Source organism: Myotis yumanensis, unplaced genomic scaffold (genome assembly GCF_028538775.1).
Source record: "Myotis yumanensis isolate MYYU_CA2020_CCGP unplaced genomic scaffold, mMyoYum1.0.hap1 SCAF_3, whole genome shotgun sequence".
NCBI lineage: Eukaryota > Metazoa > Chordata > Mammalia > Chiroptera > Vespertilionidae > Myotis > Myotis yumanensis.
This window is the reverse complement of record NW_027223754.1, coordinates 123,482,106-123,505,999: the sequence shown is the minus strand read 5'-3', so window position 1 is coordinate 123,505,999 and position 23,894 is coordinate 123,482,106. Positions and strand designations below refer to the sequence as shown.

The window sequence follows — 23,894 nt, the reverse complement described above, 5'->3', positions numbered from 1 at the left end:
GGGCCGGACTGGAGACTTGAGGGTGCACAGCGCTGCACAATTTCGAATCGCGTGCTGGGCTCCTAGCAGTTAAATAAGATACTATCTATGCTATCTCTGAGAGTATGTAACAGTGACTATTACAGGATAGATCCTCAACAAATGTTAGCTGTTTCCATATTTCTAGCAGTAATTAATTTTTAGCCATATGATAACCTGAGGTAGTTGTTGATGACTATGGCAAAGAATAATACATAAGCTACTTACTCTTTCTCGAAGTCTTGAATCATACTTCACTGTCATATGTTGGCAACATTTGTTCTTCTCCAAAATCCCATGCACTGTCTGAAAATCGAAAGATAACTGTTTCTCTTCTCATAAAAATAATCATTCTGGCCAAGACATCAAAATAATACATACCTTCTTAATGAATAAAAAAGAACTAGAAATCATTTTCCTTTGTAAAAGTTGCCTCTCTTCATGACAGATTTTCATATTTCCTTCTACCCTAATTTCTAATTCAGCAGTCAGCAAACTATAGGCTATAGACCAAATCCAGACCATCACTTTTTGTGAATAGTTTTATTAGAAAACAGCCATTTACGTATTGTTTAGGCTGCTTTCACAGTACTACAGCAGAGTTGAACAGTTGTGACTGAGATCACATGACCCACCTAACTTAAAATACTTACTCTCTGGCTCTTTATAGAAAAGGTTCTGGTTCATTAATCTCTATTCAAGGTGTCTAAATTGCTGTTAAACCCATTGAGTCTTAATTTAGGACTATTTTCAGTTCTAGAATTTGCATTTGATTTTTGTTTATACTTTCCTGTTCTCTGCTGAAATTCTCAGTGCTTTTACCTCTGCATTGAATGGTTATTTTAAAGCCTTTGTCTGATAACTCCCATTATCAGCTAACTGCCATGCCTACTTCTGCTGCCTTTTGTACTTATTTATTTTTGATTCCTTCTCATTGTGTGCTTGGTTACTTTTAATGGACAAGGGACAGTGTATTTGCAAAACTAGTAATTTAAGTCCACAACCAGCCTTATTTTTTAATACCCTACCCACAAATTAGACATTATCATTGTTACTATTTTATATTATAAACTAGTGGCCCGGTGCATGAAATTCGTGCACGGGAGGAGGGTGTCCCTCAGCCCAGCCTGCACCCTCTCCAATCTCAGATCCTTTGGGGGATGTCGACTGCTGATTTAGGCCTGATCCCAGGATGTCCGACTGCCGGGATCGGGCCTAACCTGCTGGCCTGATTGACACCTAACTACTCCCCTGCCGGCCTAATCATCCCCATCTGCCCTTCCCTGCTGGCCCAATCACCCCCAAGGCTTTTATTAGTATAGATATGACCCTTCACAGAAAATTTCACTAACCCTGCTTTACAATAAGGGATTGACGATTGAATCATTGGGGCCAGGCACCAAGATTTTCTTTCTTTGAATAGTGGAGGGAATAATTATCTTGTCTTTAAGTTGCCCTGAACATTAAATGAGATAATGACTTAGAAAAGCATAAAAGCACCATATAAAGACAACTGTCTTATCATATACTGAAAAGACAATAAAGTGGAAAAATGAAAAACACTATTTTTATTCTCCCCCTTCCTTCCTTTACAGCCTTTATTTAAACTTTGAAATTTAGAAAAATTTCACTCCTATTTTCATTTCTTTACATTCAATATTATTTTGTATTAGTTTCAGGTTTATTAGTTACAGAATAGTGGTTAGACAACCATATACTTTACAAAGTGTTCCCTGATACTTCCAGTACCCACCTGGCTTCAAACCATCATTACAACACTGTTGACTATATTCCCTATTTAAGTGACAATAGGTTTACAGGTTCCTTCCAACCTTTCTTTTCTGTTGCCCGCCCTTCCTTTTCTTTCTCAGGTCTTCCCTTATTTTCTTTATGTAGGATTTCAATTGGCCCTCAAAGCTCAGTGAAGGCACTGGAACATGCTTAACACATTTTACGGAGCAGGAAACTGAGGCCAATTCCACTTGGCTATGGAACTGGACTCCTCGCGCAGGGAGCCCTCACAGCCGGCTCTCTGCCTTTCCTAAGGGACAGCCAGGGCAAACAGAACAAACCTCCCCATGAGGCTTCCAAGCCTCATTCTCAAGCACCTCTTCATCATGGATGCTCCACCTTCTTTCCTCTCCCCCGCCCCACCCCCATTCTTTACTGCCCCCCCTTCTGGGGAGCAGGTGGTAGGCTTGCACTCACTGTGCAGGTGTGCACCCCCATGGGGCGGGCGCAGGCTTGTTTTTGGGCCAAGGCGGGAGCAGGAGTCCTGGCCTCAAGTGTACAGGCCGCGGGGAGGCCCAGTCAGCACCGGGAGCTTCACCAAACCGCCGCAGTGGGGTACCCAGCATGGGGCGCTCCTCCACTGAGGTGGTGCCACCCCTCCACCCCGCCTCAGGGCTGCGAGTCTGCCCCTCAGCCTGGGCGTCCTTCCACGCCTGCAGTCATCCCTACAGTCATCGCCTCTTGTTTCCTGCCTATTGGGGCCAATACAGAACCTCACTCTCTGCAGGCGAGGCAGATCCCCGCCCGCCAGCACCCTGCCCAGGCCTGAGCCCCCCCCCCGAGTGCACCCCACCTTGGCGCCGCTCTGCGCTCCTTGGGCCGCCCGCCTGCTGGCCAGCTGCTTCCCCCAAGCCATGGCGCTTGCCCAGGATCGCCCATCAGGCGGAGGCCTGTGCACGTGCCTGCAGACCCCATGGCTGCGGCTCCTGGCAGGGGCTTTGCCGAAGGTTCCTCTACCTTCAAGCTCTCTCCTCAGACTCCCAGGAGCTTGGCTCCCGCGGCCCAGCCCTTCTGTGGCTCCCTGCAGCCCCACTCTACTCAGCTCTCCTGCCGCCCACCTGTCAGGAAGCTGTCTGGAGCCTTGCTGCAGGCAGTGTGGTTCTGGGGCAGGGGCTGGGGTGTGGGGAGCAGCTCCAGGAAAGTTTAGTAAACCCCCGGTCCCCAGCCCCTCTTTGAGCGGAGCCCAGGGCAGGCTGGGGGCCTGGGTGCAAACACTGCAGCTGCGGAGGCCCCGCCCACCCAGGGCCACACACAGGGGTCCCGGCTGGGGGCGTGGTTTAGGCAGTTTGTTCGCACCACCAAGCCCCCCACTGCCCAGGGTGCACACAGGGCAGCTGGGGGCGTGGTTTAGGCGGTTTGTTCGCACCCTCCGGCCGCCTAGGCCGCACACAGAGGTCCCAGCTGGGGGCGTGGTTTAGGTGGTTTGTTTGCACCGCCAAGACACACCCACCCCTCCGCCCAGGTCACTCGCACACAGCGGTCCTGGCTGGGGGAGTGGTTTAGGTGGCTGTTTGAGCCGCCAAGCCCCCCCCCCCCTCCGCCACTCAGGGCCGCACACTGTGGTCCTGGCTGGCGTTGGGGCTTAGGCGCCACGAGGGTGGGATGACAGCTCCAGCTGGCCCTCCCTGCCGGCAGTATGCAAATTAGCCGCCATCTTGGCTGACATTTAATTTGCATATACTCACTGATTAACCAATGAAAAGGGTAGCAGTCGTACGCTAATTACCATGTTTCTCTTTTATTAGTGTAGATAGTTGTTTATATTGACCTAAACCTTTACTAATTTGCTCATTCTTTTCTAAAACTCATACTTTCCTTCTGGAATTATTTTTCTTCTGTTATCCTGTGAAAGTTCCTTACTTTCAAGCCTATTTGTGTGAAATGCTCTCATTTCACCTCTACTCTAGAAAACATTTTGCTGGGTATAAAACTCTAGGTTAATCCTACTGTCTCTCAGCATATTAAAAAAATTACTGATACTGTCAAATTGGTTGATAGCCTAATATTGGTGTTTAGTACATGATACTTTTCCTTTCTATTCTTCCTCTGGCCCTCACCACACTGTTGTCTGTGTCCATGGGGTATGCATATATGTTCTTTGACTATTCTCTTCACCTTCTTTCATCCCACCTGCTGACTTCCCTGCCACCCCCAAATCTGTCAGTCTGTACCATGTATCCATGTCTCTGGTTCTATTTTGTTTGTCAATTAATTTTTTTCATCAGGTTCCATATAGAAATGAGATTATATAGTATTTTTCTCTGACTGGCTTATTTCCCTTAGTATTATAATCTCCAGGTCCATCCATGCTGTCATAAAAGGCAAGAGTTCATTCCTTTTTACAGCCACATAGTATTCTATTGTGTAAATGTACCACATCTTTTTAAAAATATATATTTTATTGATTTTTTAACAGCGAGGAAGGGAGAGGGATAGAGTTAGAAACATCGATGGGAGAGAAACATCGATCAGCTGCCCCCCATACATCCCCCCACTGGGGATGCACCCACAACCAAGGTACATGCCCTTGACCAGAATTGATCCCGGGACCCTTCAGTCCGCAGGCCGATGCTCTATCCACTGAGCCAAACCAGTTAGGGTGTACCACATCTTTTTTATCCACTACTCTACTGATGGGTACTTGGGCTGTTTCCAGATCTTGGCGACTTATCTATACTAATAATAGGGTAATATGCTAATTAGACCGGACATCTTCTGGACGTCCTCACAGAAAAAGCCACGGTGGTGGGGCCGAGGCAGATAGAGGCAATCAGGCAGGCAGAGAGCAGTTAGGGGCAATTAGGCTGGCAGGGGAGCAGTTAGGAGCATCAGGCAGGCAGGCAGAGGCAGCTAGAGGTGATCAGGCAGGCAGGCAGGTGAGTGGTTAGGAGCCAGTGGTTCTGGATTGCGAGAGGGATGTCCGACTGCCAGTTTAGGGGTCCCGGATTGGAGAGGTTGCAGGCCAGGTTGAGGGACCCCACCCCCATCCCATGCACGAATTTCATGCACTGGGCCTCTAGTTGCAAATAATGATGCTATGAACATACAGGTGCATATATTCTTTCTAATTGGTGTTTTGGGATTCTTAGGAAATAGTCCCAGAAGTGGGATCACTAGGTGAAAAGGTAGTTCCACTTTAAATTTTTTAGGAAACTCTATACTGTTTTCCACTGTGCCTGCACCAGTCTGCATTTCCACCAACAGTGTACTAGGGTTCCCTTTTCTCTACATCTTCACCAGCACTTATTTGCTGATTTACTGATGGTAGCCATTCTGGCAGGTGTGAGGCAATATCTCAATGTGTCTTCTATGGGTTTTTTTTTTTAAATAGAATTTTTATAAATTTAGCTTTTAGGTTAGTTCTATAATCAATCATAAGTTAATGTTTGTGTTATGTGAGGTAAGAGTCAAAGTTCATGTTTTTCCATATGGATAGCCCAATGTTTCAGCACCTTTTATAGAAAAGATTATCCTTTCAATCACTAAATTACCTTGGTACCTTTGTCAAAACCCTAAACCAAAAACACTCAAAAATAACTGTCCATAAAAATATGGTGCTATTTTAGGTCCCTCAACTTTTGCTTGAGAGAAAGTCTTTATTTCACCTAATTTTTCAAAGAATTTTCACTGGGTAAATATTTGGGAAAATTTTAGTCATTACTTATTCAAATCATTTGTTTTAACCCTCATACTCATGCCCCACTTCCCTTTTGTGATTTCAACTACATGTAAATTAAATTGCTTAATGTCATACTATACTTCTCTGAGACTTTTCAATGTTCCTTTTCTAGTCTTTTTTCCTTTTTACAACTTTAAAATATTGTTTCTGTCTTCATGTTCACTAATCTCTTCTTCGACAGTATCTATTCTGCTGTTAATTCCATCCCATAACATTTTCATTTCAGAATATCATATTTTTCATCTATAGAAGATAAATTTGATTCTTTTATTCTCTATTTCTTTCCTCATTACGTTCCTCTAAGGGTAGTTTAGCCTCACTTATTAAGGTATAATACTATGACAACTCTACTCTATGCTCTATGCGTTCAATGAAATCTCTCCACTTTAGCTGATGGGAAATCAAATTGAGCTCCAGGAATTGTTCAGCTTACAACTTCCCCAGCAATTGCTCTCCCCACTGAAGTTGTGTTTTGTCTGGCCACAGGCAGTTACACCCTACACGTGTGCAAATTAAGTCCACCAAAGATTCAAGGGGATCCCTACACACATTTCAAGACTTCTTTCTTTGTGCAGCTCTCTCCTCCAGTACTCTGCTCCGTAAATGTTAGTTACTTAACCTTTCCAAGCTCTATCACCTAACTCACTGAGACCATTGGGCTCTATATGGCTTCTCCTATCAGAGTCTGGGAATTGCTTCAGCAGAAAAGTCAGGACAGTCCTAGGGCTCACCTCGTTTGTTTCACTTCTTTTGGGGATCATAAACCCACATTGCCTGAAGTCCAATATCTGAAAATAGTGTTTCACAAATTTTGTCCTATTTTCTAGTTATTCATGTGGGAAGGCTAAACCCAGGCCTGTTATTCCCTCGTAGTTGTCACAAAATTGTCCTTCCATTAAGCTTTTAGAAGTTGACTTGGGTCCTTTTTAAATCTCTAGGTAATTTTTATACCAATCTGTTCCCTAAAGATATTTAAGATATTTCAAAAAATGTCTCGTATTTATAGTTATTGTTTTTTAACTGTATCTATTAATTCCAACATCTGATGCCTTTGTGTGTTAACTTCTCCTGCCTATTGTTTCTCCTGGCTTTCTCTCTCGACACCTTCTTTGTCTTTTTTTTAGATAGCTTTTCTCAAGCTACTCTAATTTAAAATTTACCAAAATAAAATAAAGTACAATGGGAAAAAAAAGTTCTGTTGAGGAGAGGGGAATATTGGGGGTAGTCTGTATGTGATTTAATTCCCTATAAATTCTGGTAGCAGATTTTTCAAGGTTACACTGGTGAAACTTTTGACTCATCACCCTAAACCTCCACTCTAAACTTACCTGCTTTGTCCTCGTGAGATCACTGGAGAAAACATGAGTAAACTTCACATTATTAAGAAATATACCAGCAGCAGCTGCTTGTTTAAATCCAGTTTCTGAAAGAGGCTCATCTACTCCTTGTCCTGTGGGATTAAGAAAAGAAACAATATCATTCAGAAATATAAGATATGCAAATTAACTCACATGTAAGAGACTATAAGTGCATTTATTTATATTTTATTGAAATATTTCCTTGGGTACTTTTCCACATAACATTCCAGAGAACTGACCAGTAAAATTAAGCCATCTTATCTAATAAAAGAGAAATATGTAAATTGACCTTCACTTCACAATGCCCACAGCCAATCAGGAGTGAGTATGTAAATTAACCTGACAAAGATGGTGGCAGCCCCACCCCTGGCTGCTCTGGGCAGCATGCCTCCTCAGGGCTCCCTGCTGCACTCCACACCTGTCAACCGTCCTTGCAGCTTCCCTGTGGCCCAGCCCCCGGCCTCAGAGGCAACCCTCCGGTTGCCTGAGGTCATACCTACCGGTGTCTGGCATCTCCCTCTACCCCACCACTGCCCCGCTGCTCTGGTAAACAAAACCCTACCTTTGGAGCAGCTCTGCAGGTGCAGACGCTCATGGGAGCTCGCTCAGTGCACAGTTAGTGCACCCCAGGAGCCCCGGGCCAGCCAAGGGGCGATGGTGGCAGTTGTGGCGGCAGCAGCAGGCAGCTCAGCTTTGTTTTGAATAGATGAAAGAGGCCACCTACACAGTAACCCAAATTATCAGATCTCCCTCCTTTCTATCTCGCCAAATCAAGAAGGGAGGGGCGATGGGCATGGAGGGAGGGCCGGCGGGCAGGAGGCAGAGGGCAGAGGAGGAAGAGGATGAGGAAGGGGGGCCAGTTGCATCCCACTTTCACAATGGGAAAGTGAAATGCACTAGTGCACCAAACCTCTCCAGTCCTCCCAGCTTGCCTGGCTCCCCCTACCTCTTCCCCTCCGTGCCTCCCCAGGAGCACCAGCGCTGCACAGAGGAACTCTCTGGAGAAGGAGGGCTAGGAAGAAGCGGCGCCAGAGCGCGCAGGGCTTGCCACCGCCGCTGCCACTGCACAGGCCGCCAGAGCGAGCCACCCCATCACCGGCAGCCAGGGGAAGAAAGGCCTATACTTGCATGAATCTTCATGCATCGGACTTCTAGTAATCCTATAAAAGGCTCAAGTATTCAAATTTTTCCAAAAGAATGTTTGCCTAATGGGAATTATATGATAAAAATTCAACAGTCTCAAGCTTTCCACTTTCACATTTTCCTATCCCTTCAGTAGCTATATTTTGTTAATGCCGGCTCTTATCTCATGTTCTTAACTTAAGGTGTTATATTTGGGTGGTAGGATCATCACCTAAGAAAGTTTTCCCTCGATCTCCATTGGCCAAATGTTCCGTATTGTATTACTTTCCCCTCCCTCATTCCCACCCTCCCTCCCTTCTCCGTTTTCACTTAAAATATACTTTATTTCCATTAGATACTCTGAAAGCTTATCCTACTACAAAAGAACTAGAGAGAGAGAGAGAGACAGAGACAGAGACAGAGAGACAGAGAGAGAGATATGCATTCCTGGGCTCACAGGATATAAGGAAAAAGAAAATCTCCATGAGACAAAGCAAAAGAATCCAAAAAAACCTGAGCATAAGAAAATGGAGTTGCTGTGATATTAGCACAGGGGTGGGGCAGGGGATGGGGTGGGGGGGAAGGCTGACTGACACAGCAAGGTGGGAGAACTGCACTGAATATTCCTGGAAATCAGGGATCCTGTAAGGGAGGCTAATGCAATTTCAGGCCAGCAGTAAAATAAAATGCAAATCCTTTTCAGAGCAAATCATCTATACTAATAAAAGGGTAATATGCTAATTAGACCAGATAGACTGGACATCTTCCGGACATCCTTCCAGACAAAGCCACGGTGGCGGGGGCCGAGGCAGAGGCGGTTAGGGGCAATCAGGCAGGCAGGCAGGTGAGCAGTTAGGAGCCAGTAGTCCTGGATTGCAAGAGGGTGCAGGCTGGGCTGAGGGACCGTGCCACTCCCCCCACACACACACAAATTTTGTGCACTGGGCCTCTAGTTCTCAATAAAGGCTAACAAGTTTTCTATTAATTTAGAGCAAATAATAGTTTAGTCAAAGACTTAATGACACAAGAAATTAATCCATTGCCGAAACCGGTTTGGCTCAGTGGATAGAGCGTCGGCCTGCGGACTGAAAGGTCCCAGGTTCGATTCCGGTCAAGGGCATGTACCTGGGTTGCGGGCACATCCCCAGTAGATGTGCAGGAGGCAGCTGATCGATGTTTCTAACTCTCCATCTCTCTCCCTTCCTCTCTGTAAAAAAAATCAATAAAATATATTTAAAAAAAAAAAAGAAATTAATCCATCATGAATGAAAGTCATAAAAATCATAACAGATTTAGAACCAGTAACACTTCTAACATTGAAATCAGAAAATACAGACTATAAAATAAGATTAAGGCAGAATGACAAAAATGAGCAAACACAAACTCATAAAAAACTACCAGATAAGGTTTGAAACATGGTGGATGATGTGGAGCAGCAACAAACTACCAACACTGTAGAAGAGCCCCTGGATCTTATCAGGCTCAGCCTGGATGAGCGAATTTATATGAAAATGAGAAATGACAGAGAGCTTCAAGGTAGATTACATGCTTATGATCAACATTTAAATATGATATTGGGAGATGTGGAAGAAACTGTGACTATTAAAGAAATTGATGAAGAAACATATGAAGAGATATATAAATCAACAAAACGGAATATTCCAATGCTTTTTGTCCAGGGAGATGTTGTGCAGGCTTTCCCTCCATTGAGAGTTGGTTGAAACAAAGAATATATCCTGTGTGGAAATTAGGAGACTTTACATGATTGCATCTTTAAAGGTAGAAGATATTCAAAAGAGAAACCTGCGTAAATTTTGATATAAAGAAATGACCAAGGATTCTTCTGCTCCTGAAATGAGTTTATTTGCACATAACTCACAAATTCTTAAGCTAAATGGCATTTTTATTTTTCTCCAACTCTTCCAATAAATGTGATCACCAAAAACAAACAAAAAAACAAAAAACTATCAGATAGCCTTCTAAAAGAACCAAATAGATCTTTTAATAATGAAAAATAAAATTCTTGAAGGAGAAAAATATTTCCTCAATGGGTAAAGGGAGATCCAGTTGCAAAGTGACTTAATAAACTCCAAGACAGGCCTGAATTCATACCCAGAATACAGGCTGGATACAGATGGAACGCATCTCTGATCTATTAGAGGCTTGACAGAAAAAATGAAAATTCCTAACTATGAAGAGACTAGAGGCCCGGTGCACAAATTCGTGCACCAGTGGGATCCCTCAGCCTGGCCTGGCTCTCCGACATCCCCCAAGGGATCCCGGATTGCAAGAAGGTGCAAGCCAGGCCAAGGGACCCCACCAGTGCATGATCGGGGCCGGGGAGGGACATAGGTTGTTGGCCAGCCGGGGAGGGACTGCGGGAGGGCTCCAGGGCATGTCCAGCCCATCTTGCTCAGTCCCGATCTGCCGACCCCAGCAGCAAGCTAACCTACCAGTCAGAGCATTTCCCCCGCTCCTGGTGGTCAGTAAATGTCATAGCAACTGGTCGACTGCCCCCTGGTGGTCAGTGTACGTCATAGCGAGCGGTTGAACTGCCTTAGCATATCATTAGCATATTACGTTTTGATTGGTTGAACGGCCAACCGGACACTTAGCATATTAGGCTTTTATTATATAGGAAAAATGATAGTTGAGAATTTTCAAGAAACCCACAGATAAATTAAATACAATATAATCACGCAGAAAAAACATTTTTAAATCCTATCCTATCTAATAATAGACAAAGATTGAAATTAACTGTACCTCCGCTACACCTCCCATTGGCTAATCAGCGAGATATGCAAATTAACCGCCAACAAAGATGGCGGCTAATTTGCATACTGCAGGCAGATCCCGCTGTGCCGCCCAAGCTGAGATCTCGGCCTGCCGTGTCTTGGGCGGGGCCGGCGGCAGCAGATCTGAGCTGCTGCTTACCCCAGCGCGGGATCCGGGCCTGCGGTGTCTTGGGCGGGCTGGGTGGGGCGGGCAGGGTGGGCAGGGTGAGCGGCAGTGTGATCCGTGAGAGGGCACAGGTTGGGCTGAGGGACCCTCCTTCCCTGCCAGTGCACAAATTTTTGTGCATGGGCCTTCTAGTATATTAAGATAAACTAGAATACCAAAATCAAAGAAGATTTTAAAAGTAGTTTCAGAGAAAGACAAATTACCTACCATGGAACCCCATTTGGCTGAGAGAAGACTTCTGAAGAGAAACAATAAAAGCCAAAAAGCAACAGAATAATATCTCCCAGGTGCTAAGAGAACTGTCATTCTAAAATTACCTAGACCCGTAGTCAGCAAACTGCGGCTCGCAAGCCACATGCAGCTCTTCGGCCCCTTGAGTGTGGCTCTTCCTAAGCCTTAGGAGTACCCTAATTAAGTTAATAACAATGTACCTACCTATATAGTTTAAGTTTAAAAAATGTGGCTCTCAAAATAAATTTCAATCGTTGTACTGTTGATATTTGGCTTTGTTGACTAATGAGTTTGCCGACCACTGATAGACTAAAAGCAATTACATAGACTAAACCCAGAACTGTCTAGAAGAGAAACAACTGAAACTATCTTTACCATTAACCAGTCTGAACTAGGGGCGCTTTCGTAGAAGATACTTAGGAGTGAAAGTCTGGGATATAAAAGAAATGATAAGAGGAACTGGTAAATATACATGTAAATCTAAACAAACACTGTCTAAATAACAAATTGAACAATAATAGCTACGGCCTGTAGTTAAAAAGGACAGGACTAAAATAGTAAACAAAAGTAACATAAGGTCTTTGTATTTTTCAAGAGAGTGAATATTAATCTTATAATTTATTAAGCATGAATGGTAAAAATTTAAAGAACACTTTTAGCCATTAAAAGAATAGAAATGGCTCATCATTTCAAAGCCAGTAGGGAAGGTGAGAAGGGGTTGGATAAGGAAAACACAAACCTCGCCCTCAGGATAACTATCCTCCCCTAGCATGTCACTCGTCAGGTGGTTTAGACCCACAGACCTTTCCTTCCTAAGGATAATATCTAGGCTTCAGTTATACTTCAGCTCCAGGCCCAGAAAAGCAGCAGAACCAGACAAGTGACCCCTTGTTTGCCGAGACCACCTACATTGACTAATGACCCACTGCCCTGAAAGAGCCACCAGGTAGAGCTGATGAATATTCTTTTGACTCTCTCCTGACACCTCCCCTAAGATTTCCGTCTGCAAGAGAGAGACAAATACATCAAGACAAAGGATCCAGTGCATGCTCTCCCTCCAAGGAGGATGCCCGTGTCATTCCCACCCGCTTCTCCTTCCCCCACAGGCATGCATCCCCTAACTTTTAAGGGACCCCATGAGATTTACAACCAGGAGAGCAATGGGCAATGGCAGCTTGTCCCTGGCTAACCCATTGAACCTCTCTCCAAGGCCCCCTTTTCTCTGACTTCGCAGTGAGCCAAAACAGCCCAGCCTAGGCTTTCCTGTTGATTCTTCTATGCCCTTCCTTGTTTTACTGTCCTAAGTATATTTTTGCTGTCAGCATGGACCAAATACCCTTTGGCTCAGTGCTGTGTAGCTCTTCCCTTTGGATATCCCCATCCTCCAACCCCTTTTCCTTAAATAAATTTAATGTTTCTTTATTCACCGTATGAGATGGCTGTTTAGCCTGCCCATGCACCACTGACATTAACATTCCATATATCAGCAACCAGAAGTAAATAGACTGCACTTGCCAATTAAAAGACAGATTGTATTTTTTTAAAAGAAGAATCAAAGTCAGTTACCTAGTATTTATGAGGTAATAACACTTAAGACATCAGTACACAGAAAGGTTTAAAGGAAAGGGTGGAAAAATATATTTACATACCAGGCAAATTCCAACCCCAAAACAGAGTAGCTATACTACTCTCAGAAATGCAGGACTTTATGACAAAAGTCTTAGTAAGGTTGTGGGCGTTACTATAAATAAGTGGTGATCCAATTCACTACGAACATATAACAATTTTTAAATTTGCATGTGCCTGATAACATAGCCTCTAACTATATAAAGGCAGAACATACAAAGCACACATTATGCCATTTCAGGTACCAAAGGATGACTTGGCCATCACAGTCAGAAATATAACATGTCTTATTCATAAACTGATATTTAGGTCATACCGGCAAATTAGTAAACTTACAAATTAGTAAAGTATAGGAGATTTGAGCAACAGAAAAACCTCAAGGTTGATTATTTGATATATAACTTCAAACCCAACAATTGGAAAACATAAATTTTTCTCAAGCATGCAATGGTAGATTTATAAAAACCGACCATATTAACAAATTTCAAGTAAGTATTATCAAATAAATCATGCTGCCAGAACATGCAATTACACTGGAAGTGAATCATAAAAGATGAAGAACAACAAAGCAAGACCAGCCATTGGGAAATTTAATAGATAACTGATAGGTCAATAAAGAAATCATAATGGAAATTTAAGATACTTCGTGCTGAATACTTACGAAATTGCTACATATCAAAGCTGTAGGTATGCAACCAAAATAGTACTTCCAAATATATAAGCCTGGAATGCTTAAAAAAGGGGGCGGGGGAGAGGGTATAACTTCAAGAACTAAACATCTAACTTACCAAATTAGGAAAAATAACAAAACACACAAAAGAATCCTTACAAAACAAGTGTGAACATGAAAGCTTTTATTCATGTTCCATTGTCAATGTGAAATGGAATGAAGGACAAGGCAGTCAGGGACATGAGTCCAAAGAATAACCTGGTGTGGACACAAGTCATTGGAAAACAAAGGTTCATTTAACTATCAGATTAGTGCCCAGTAGAGGGAGTCAAGCACACTGGGTATGAAAATCAGTTTCTGCCAACCCCAGATGTCCCTAACCAAACAAATTAAACAAAATGCTTTTATAATCTGGCTGAACGTCCACCAAAATATTCTTTAAAAGCCAGACTAGCCAGATCATTAGGGAGATTAAAAGATCTGAGTCTAAATTACCACAAGAAGGGAGGGACAATCTGTTCAGAATAAAGTAACCACCCGATGTGAGAAAGTTCTTTTTTAATCCTCTTTGTTACTACGAAAATTGAAATCTTAGCAGAAAAACACCACTAGCATCAGCCAGTAAACTTTGTCTCCCAATATAAAATCATCTTAAATCCGGGCAGTTATATTTTAAGATGGTTTTATCAGCTGCCTGGGCCACTTGAAGCTACCCACAAACAACATGGAATACCACTCTTTACATACAGCTTACTTAAGAGTCCTTGGTTACCATCTGCTCTGATCATATTTCTGTGGCTGTAATGCTTTAATTCTGTAATCCCAGCTCATAACACAGGGCTGAGCCCATCCACCCTGCCCCACAAGACCCGACTAACTCCCATATCACATTAACACTAAAGAAGAAAGCAAAAATAATAATATACCAACCTTGAATTACTTTCTCCTTGTTTAATCTTGTTTGTCCACTAAAGTAGAGAGGATGGTGGGGGGGAAAAAAAACACCTTTATTAATAAATTAGGTTATTTTTATGAGAAAAAAAAATCAGCAATCAAAGGTAATGCAATTCACAAAGACAGCACATGAACCTTGTAACATACTTCATAATCTAATCTGTAAAATTTATTCTAAATGAATATTTGCAATCATTTAATGTATTTAATTGATAAGCTAAGAATTTCACACTGCCCAAATTAAAATGTATAGATCATGAATCAATCTTAAGTGAATTGCAGGTGGGAAATTCTGTTAAAAATGTATGTGTATATATCACTCTTGTTAAATATTCTTGTTACGAGAAGTATGTTGACCAAAACAATTTTCCCAGGCAGAACTCAAATATGAAGGTCAGTCTGTCCACTGCTGAACAGGATGAGCAAGTCCAGGACTGAGAATAGAGTGGGGGGGAAAAACGTACAAATCTTCAGACCCCTGCCTTCTCCTAGAACCTAGGTTTTCTCAAGATGTTCCACTCTGTAGTGCTGACAAACTGTCTGCAGACCACACTGAAGAACTGGGGTTTGGGTAATACATGTTTAAGAATGAGAAAAAAAGACACACAACAATTTTGAAGCAAGAGTAGGGTGAAAGGACTGGAAATTTTGCAACAAAATAACAGTCAGTTGGGAAGAAGGCAGGGTTACATGGACAAGACTGAGTGATAGGACAGAACTACAGTTAAAGCCGCCATCAAATACACAAAAAGCTGTCAGGAGAATTCAGCCGAAGCTTCCCTGGGCTCTTTCTACATGCGAAACAGCACACAGCACTGGAGACACAGATGCTCAGGGTCTGCCCTTGTTCTGTGTGGACTCTGGACATAGAATTGGGAATAGGAGGTAAAAACAGTAAAAATGTTTCTTCAGAGCAAATGATTTCTCATTTGGAACCAAATGTCTACAGCCCCCTATTTATATCCTTCCATGTCAATGAGAAGTGGAAATCTTTGAAGTAAACTTCATCGCCATAAATCAGGCACAGGAACAAAACTGCTTGGGCTCTAGGAGCTGGGTTTGGGTCAAGTGTTTCAGTTCGTTCTCTGTTAAAAAGGATAGATAGCAACAGCCTCTATCTCACATGACTCTTGTGATAACTGAGTGAATACAGTTAAAGTGTTTAGAATACTGCTTAGCTTTTAATAAGCACTCAATAATTATAAGAGCTTTATAGAGGCTTGGACAGAGGTTTATAAAAATAAAAAATGTAACTTAATGCATTTCTCTAATCTTTTGAAAACTGTGAAATAATATAAACAAATAAAACCAACACTCATATAATATTACCCAAAACAGATCACTGCCAGCCTCCTAGACCCTTTTCCATCACAATGTCCTCCACCCACAGAGGATCCATTATGTAGACATCTGGATGCTCCTTCACTTGCCTTTCTTTATAGCTTTCCCACCGGTGTAGAGCATAGGTCACTTTAGCTATTGTTGAACTTTATAATTAACTAGAGGACCGGTGCACAAAAATTTGTGCACTCGGGGGGGTCCCTCAGCCCGGCCTGTGCCCTCTCGCAGTCTGGGACCCCTCGGGGGATGTCCACCTGCTGGCTTAGACCCGCTGCCCAGGGAAACAGGCCTAAGCTGGCAGTCAGACATCCCTCTGGCAGCCCAGGAGCCCTCAGGGGATGTCCACTTACCAGTGGTGAGCAGGCCTAAGCTGCAATCGGACAACCTTAGCGCTGCTGAGGAGGCGGGAGAGGCTCCCGCCATCACTGCTGTGCTGGCAGCCATCAGCCTGGCTTGTGGCTGAGCAGAGCTCCCAGTGGGAGTGCACTGACCACCAGGGGGCAGCTCCTGCATTGAGCATCTGCCCCCTGGTGGTCAGTGTGTGTCATAGTGACCAGTCATTCCCAGTCTTTCTGCTGTTAGGGTCAATTTGCATATTACCCTTTTATTATATGCCTGGTGCATAGGTGGGGGCTGGCTAGTTTGCCCTGAAGGGTGTCCCAGATCAGGGTGGGGGTTCCACAGGGGTGCTTGGCCAGCCTGGGTGAGGAGCTGAGGGCCGTTTACATACTGGCCACACCCCTTTCAGGGTGGGATCCCTGCTGGAGTGCCTGGCCAGCCTGGGTGAGGGGCTGAGGGCCGTTTTCAGGTTGGCCACACCCCCATCAGGAAGAGGGGTCCTGCTGGCGTGACTGGCCAGGCTGGGTGAGTGGCTGATGGCTGTTTGCAGGCTGGCCACAGCCCCTTCAGGGTGGGGGTCCTTGCTGGGATGCCTGGTCAGACTGGGTGAGGGGCTGAGGGCTGTTTGCAGGCTGGTCAAGCCCCCCAGCAGGGACCCTCACCCCATGAGGGTGTGGCCAGCCTGGGTGAGGGGCTGATGGCTGTTTGCAGGCTGGCCACAGCCCCCAACCACCCAAGCTCCCAGTGGAGGCTATCTGGAAGCAGGTATCTGGGATTTATTTATCTTCTATAATTGAAACTTTGGTGCCTTTAGCAGAGGCCACAGCCGGCCAGGACAGGCGGGAAGCTTGGCTTCCTCCATCGCTGGGGCAACCAAGCCTCCTGCTTGCTCCAGCTCCATGGCTGCCAGCTGCCATCTTGGTTTGGTTAATTTGCATATAGCCACTCTGATTGGCTGGTGGGTGTGGCTTGGGCATAGCGAGGGTACGGTCAATTTGCATGTTTCTCTTATTAGATTAGATTGCCTCTTACAATATGTAGTCTTCAGCATGTTCCTTTTTCATTCCACTGTTCAGCCATTTGGTTGATTTGCATATTACAACTTATTATTATAGACTTCTAATAGCAAAAGATGGTGAATAACCTACATGTCCATTAACAAAGTTCCGGTTGCCTTAACAGTGGTATACCTACATAATGGAATACTATGTCCCCTAAAAAGAGAGAGATTGTACGTGAAGATATAGAAAAATCACCAATATATATTATATTAAGTAGAAAAAGCAAGGTGCCAAGTTTTAAATCCATCTTTTTCCTCAAGTGAAAAAAAAAGAAGTCACCCTGTAAAAAATGGAATCCCAAGTATTGTGATAATTTTGTAATGACACTGCCCCTCCATCTAGCCATTTTTAGTGAAAGGAGAAAAAAATAGCTCTAATATAATGAAGGGCAGAAACTACTGCAGACATTGCTGCTTTATTAACAATCACTGGCATTCTGTTGGTCACTTCTGCCATTGAATCATTTTATAAACACTATAGAGTAGGAATCTAGAAATAGAATTTTTTTTCTAAAAACATTCATAAATATTTAGTTTTACAGCTTTTATCAGCTTTAACAAGAGGTCTGTATAAATCCTTGAAGCAAGTATTTAACATTAGTTTGCTTGGGGAGTGGAAAAGAAAAGTAGGTGACTAAAATAGTTTTACTATTAAACTTCACTTAACCAAGTTTGGCTGTGACAGCACAGAGAAGATGAAGGGAGCTGAAAGGTCAGAGGAATATATTTTGAAGGAGTCAGGACTAACACCACTCATTTTCAGAATCTGCAGTGTGATCCATTTCCAAAACGCAACACCCGACTCTGCAAGAATTCAAATGCTTCTGCCAAGAGGTGAAGTCTTATGACCAGCCATTTATAGGCCCTACAAATAGGGATCATTCATTTCATAGATTATCACACTGTTCACTTAAACAGGTATTTGACTTTATAGTTCGGGCTTATATTCTTTGACATTTCTTCAGAAATCACATAGAAAGCTTAATTTCCTAAGCATATCCCTTTAAAGAATTCAAATTCAACAGACACGAGAGACAAATAGTGGGAAATTAGTATACATGTGGGGCAAAAAATAGATATGCTTTAGCATACATGGAAATGTAAAGCCTCACCTGATATTTAATCATGAGTACAGTTTTATTCTAATTCCTCTCCACAAATAAGTCAAGTGAAAATATAAAAGATTCCAAGAGCTAGTAACATGGAGATATTCCCTGGGTATTTGAGGGGAAAAAGAACCTAATATCTCAATTCGTGATATATTTGTTTACATACAGAATTAATCCTGGGTGCAAAGGCTATGATCAATCCCCAGAAAACAAATATCACAATAACATAACAATTATATGTTATCTTTATAAAAGTTTACAGGTGATTTCATATTTATTTTTGCTTGGATTTTTTTTTTTACCAGTGGTTCTCAACCTTCCTAATGCTGTGACCCTTTAATACAGTTCCTCATGCTGTGGTGACCCCCAACGATAAAATTATTTTCGTTGCTACTTCATAACTGTAATTTTGCTACTGCTATGAATCGTAATGTAAATATCTGATATGTTATGTGTTTTCTGATGGTCGTGACCCACAGGTTGAGAACTGCTGTTTGAGACCAACATCAACAAAAAGCAAGCTAACTGATGGTAGAGTAAGAAAAACATCAGTTTTGCTATCAATAACTTTAGTAATCCATTACCTTTAAGTCATTCAAGTAAATTAAACTTAGTTTGTAAAAAAAATTTAAATTTTAAGAGCCAGTTAAAACTGGAAGTGAAATGGATGATCTGCAGGCAAATGGTTGCAAACACCTACAAATAACGTCAAGGGAACTGGGGGCTTCAATATATAGTGTAGGTGATGGAAATGCCAACACACACTGGAGTTTTCAGCAAAGCTTTGCTATAAGATAATGAGAAGTTACAGTTTAATATTATCAGTAGACTTGAAGTTTGAAATCTTGGGCATTCTATTCCAAAAATGATACACAAGGTACTTTCACTTCCAAGTATGATGAAGAACGGTAAACACACATATACAGAAACAGCACAAGATTCATAAGGGATTTGGTTGAACTTAAATTGCTTTCTTAAAGTTTTCTTGCATTACCTGAAGAGGCACTGTTCAATAAAATAATCCAACTCAAAAAAATACTGATCATGCCATCAGTTTCAAGGTGTTTATCTTATAGAGTTATACAGAATCAGGTAATAGAAACTCAAGTGCCTATTCCCAATACTATGCTAAATGATCCTATCTTGCTGACTCCCATAAGAGTCATTATATTTGCCCTAACCAGTTTGGCTCAGGGATAGAGCATCGGCCTGCAGACTGATTCCGGTCAAGGGCATGTACCTTGGTTGTGGGCACATCCCCAGTAGGAGGTGTGCAGGAGGCAGCTGATCAATGTTTCTCTCTCATCGATGTTTCTAACTCTCTATCCCTCTCCCTTCCTCTCTGTAAAAAATCAATAAAATATATATTTAAAAGAGTCATTATATTTAAGTATGGTAATTATCAGTCAAGTTTGAAATCATTTCTTTTCCTGAAAGAATCATCAATTTTTAGCTTTGAGAATTCTAAAGGAGAAAAGAGAGATGGTCCAGATAGGGGAGCAGCTTACCCTAATCCTATAGATTGTTTCAACACTTTCTTTTTTTTTAAATATATTTTATTGATTTTTTACAGAGAGGGAGAGAGACAGAGAGTCAGAAACATCGATGAGAGAGAAACATCGATCAGCCGCCTCCTGCACATCCCCCACTGAGGATGTGCCCGCAACTCAGGTACATGCCCTTGACCGGAATCGAACCCGGGACCCTTTAGTCCGCAGGCCGACGCTCTATCCACTGAGCCAAACAGGTTTTGGCTGTTTCAACACTTTCATTCCACTTGCCCACAAATATAACAGAACAAAGCAAACTATTCTTATCACTATTCACAATTATATGAAGAAAAATAAAAAGCCTCTAAAATGGCTGGTGGTGTTCAAGCACTCTACAAATACTAATCTTTAATTCAATAAAATAGGATGCAGAAGAGTACAGTGGTTAAGAAGGTTAGGCTGTAGAGTCATGTTGCTTTGGTTCAAATCTGGCCTCCCAACCTGACATATGACTTTAACCAAGTTATATGCCCTCATCCTAACCGGTTTGGCAGTCAAGGGTCACATGCCCGGGCATGTGGGCTCAACCCCCAGTAGGGGGCATGCAAGAGTCAGCCGATCAATGATTCTCTATCATTGATGTTTCTAACTCTCCCTCTCTCTCTCTGAAATTAATAAAAATATATATTTTTTAAAGTTACAGTTCCTTATCTGCAAACTGAGGAGCAATCCTTACTTCATTGGATTGTTGTCAGAACTACAACAGTGCCCAACACACAATTTAAGGTATTTTTTACTTGTTTCCTATAGAATCCTGTGAGCAGTCAATTTAAAAAATCAAGCCTTTTAAGAATCAGGAAGGGGATAAAAAGCCACCTTCATATAACTATTGTTTATTAAGAATCTGAATAGGGATCACCTGATTTTTCAAGAGGTGTTTTAACCCAGATTTCCCACAAATCCTGAGCTTCAATTATGTGCCAGACACTGCTGGCTGGGTCAGGGAGCCAGAAAGTGCTCTAACACCAGCAGAAAGGGCAATCAGGTCTCTAGTTCCTGTTCTGCTACTGATCAGCTTATGAGCTTAAGTAGGTCATACAATAGTCATAAGACATTCTATAAATGAAGAGGGTAGAGAAGAGATAGGGAGGAATTCGATTCCTAGTTTAGTCATTAAGATGCTGTGAATCCTAGCTGGGTCGGTGTTGCTCAGTGATTGAGGGTCAGCCTATATACCAGGAGGGTCACGGTTTGAGTCCCAGTCAGGGTACATGCCAGGATTTCCCGCTCGATTCCCAATGTGTGTGAGTGTGTGATGAGGGGAGGGGAGTGTGTGTGCAGGGTGCAGCCAGTCAATGATTCTCTCTCACCATTGATGTTTTTCTCTCTCTCTCTCCCTCTTCCTTCCTCTCTGAAATCAATAAAAAGATATATTTTTTTAAAAATTAAAATCCTGTGAATCCCAAAGGGACAATTTCATGTGATTCCCAAGATTATTGTAAAAGAACAAGACAGCCCTGGCCGGTTTGGTTCAGTGGATAGAGGGTTGGCCTGTGGACCGAAGGGTCCCGGGTTTGATCCCCAGTGTGGGGCACGCAGGAGGCAGCTGATCAATGGTTCTCTCTCATCATTGATGTTTCTCTCTCTTCCTCTCCCTTCCTCTGAAATCAATTAAAAAATATTTTTTAAAAAAGGACAGAAGAGACAGCAGTTAAAGTCATTTGACAAGATTAAATCACATTATTGTTCCTTGTGAGCTCCATGAAGTTAAAAATGGCATCTGCCCTAACCGGTTTGGCTCAGTGGATAGAGCGTCAGCCTGCGGACTGAAAGGTCCCAGGTTTGATTCCGGTCAAGGGCATGTACCTGGGTTGCGGGCACATCCCCAGTAGGAGGTGTGCAGGAGGCAGCTGATCGATGTTTCTCTCTCATCGATGTTTCTAACCCTCTATCCCTCTCCCCTCCTCTCTGTAAAAAATGAATAAAATATATTTTTTTAAAAAAATGGCATCTTATTTATGTATGTAACCCAGTCCATTGGCACATAGTGCCTACTCTAAATGTTGTCCGATAAACTATATATATATATGAGAATTAACAATTCTTATTAGAGCTGTCCTTATAAAAAGGTAAGTTATTTAATTCTCAGATATATTTCTTATCCGCCATTGTGCTATACACTCTATTTTTCTCCCACTTAATTCTCACATTAACCCAGTGAGGTAAGTTTTATATATCAGGAAACAGAGGTCGGAAATATGAAGTCAGTTTAGGGAAGGCCAGGTTATGAGGTTTCTGGGCAGAGTCAGGATTCTTACCTCGGTCTATCTTGCTTGAAAAATCTGTGCTCTTAACCACCCTGAATTTCACTTCCCACTAACAGTCGGTAAATAAGTGAAAAGAGGGGAAAAGATGAGAGACACAAAGATATCAGCAATTGGCTCCGTGTGAAGTTAGGACAAAAATATCTGTTCGGGGTGATGCGGTCGGCTGAGCCCAGGGCAGGGCCCCTTTTTCTCTTCCAGTAAAGCAACCTCTGGAGGGGAGAGATACATCTCAGATACATGTCCGTGGGGCTGACTGCCCAGGCAAACGAGCGGGAAACGAGGAGGAACAGCAGGGACAGAGAGACGAGACAGCGAAAGGTAGCCGGCATCAAAAATAGCCTCCCTCGAGCTATTCTGCCTGCAGTCTTCACAATCTGCTGGGGAGCAAAACGGTGCACAGACAAGGTTGCCTTTCTTCAGCTTTAGCTTTGGCACCAACTGCTTCCGGGGACCCCGACCATTTACTGGTCCGGACCTCACCTCCTCTGCACCACCGGGCTGATGATATTAACATCTGCCTCCCTGGCTCAGCGCTGCTGGGGGGAGGAAGGGTCATAGGAAACAGCGCGTACGAAAACACCTGGAAAATCGCCCGTCCAAGCCAACTCTGCGAGGGGTGAACAAGCAGGAAGAAACAGGATGACAGACCAGTGGTCCCCTCACCCACTCCACAACCCACAGTGACCAGCGGGGAAAGGCTCCCTGCGAGAGCAATACTCACTGCCGGACCACAGTCAGGGCGAAGCGCGTCATCGCTGGCGTGCCGTCCTCCACGCTGCGCCGCTTCTCTGCACTGCCGGCTGGCCGCTCCCGCACCACTTCCGCCAAACCCCGCCGGCCCGCCGGCTCCGCTCCTACTGGCCGAGGCGGGCGCCTACGTCATCTCCGGAAGGCCAATCAGGGCGGTGGGAGGCCCGCCAGTCGGCGGAGACTGGTGAGAGCTGAGGCCCCGCCCAGGGCCTTGGCGCTTGCGCCCCTGCGCGCCGGCCTGTGATTGGCGCGTAGGAGGTGCACGCCGGGCCCGCCCTGCAGCCCCAGGCAAGCTGGTATCTTGGAGCCGCAGGGTAGCAGATAAGGGAATGCACGCTCGGATTTGGGGGCAGTCTGATTTGAGGCTGGAATGTAGCCATAGTCTTGCTTCGTGGGTGTACAGTTCCCGACAGATTGGGTCATAGGAGGTGTAGCTGTCCACCGCTCACACAGGAGATGTAGGGTCAGCAAGGTCCGTGGACTTACACCACCACGTTCAGGCCCTCACTCCCCCTTTGGCAGGCATGTTCCTGGAGCAAACTTCAGTCCGGCCCTTTTGAGCCCTCATCTAGACTAGGCCTTATCCTTGGCCTGCTACGCCCAGTTTTCCCAAAGAATCCTGTAAATCCGGCTTATCGAGAATCCTCCTGTCCTTGGTATCTAATCACGCTCCTCTTCTTATCCTTGATTTTTTTTTTTAGGTTTTTTTTTAAGAGGTATTTTTTAAAATTATATCTTTATTGTTCAGATTATTACAGTTGTTCCTCTTTTCCCCCCATAGCTCCCCTCCACCTGGTTCCCACCCCACCCTCTGCCCTTACCCCCCCCCACTGTCCTCATCCATAGGTGTGTGATTTTTGTCCAGTCTCTTCCCGCACCCCCCAACTCCCCTCCCCCACAATAGTTAGTCTACTCCCTTTCTATGCCCCTGATTCTATTATATTCACGTTTATTCTATTCATCAGATTGTTTATTCACTTGATTTTTAGATTCACTTATTGATAGATGTGTATTTGTTGTTCATAATTTGTATCTTTACCTTTTTCTTCTTCTTCCTCTTCTTAAAGG

At 43.6% G+C, this 23,894-nt stretch overlaps 1 protein-coding gene and 1 pseudogene across 1 annotated transcript in view; one reads left to right on the top strand and one right to left on the bottom strand.

Moving 5' to 3' along the window:
* Window positions 1–22,925, bottom strand: part of TIGAR (TP53 induced glycolysis regulatory phosphatase) — a 29,332-nt gene extending 6,407 nt beyond the window's left edge. Inside the window, exons 1-4 of the mRNA XM_070409549.1 lie at window positions 22,798–22,925; window positions 14,387–14,424; window positions 6,817–6,938; window positions 247–324 (exon numbers count right to left, since the gene is read on the bottom strand). Coding sequence (XP_070265650.1) covers window positions 247–324; window positions 6,817–6,938; window positions 14,387–14,424; window positions 22,798–22,829 — 270 coding nt within the window. The 5' untranslated portion in view covers window positions 22,830–22,925. The remainder of the gene's footprint in view (window positions 1–246; window positions 325–6,816; window positions 6,939–14,386; window positions 14,425–22,797) is intronic.
* Window positions 9,384–9,763, top strand: LOC139005277 (U6 snRNA-associated Sm-like protein LSm3 pseudogene; annotated as a pseudogene).
* Window positions 22,926–23,894: the final 969 nt, after the last annotated feature.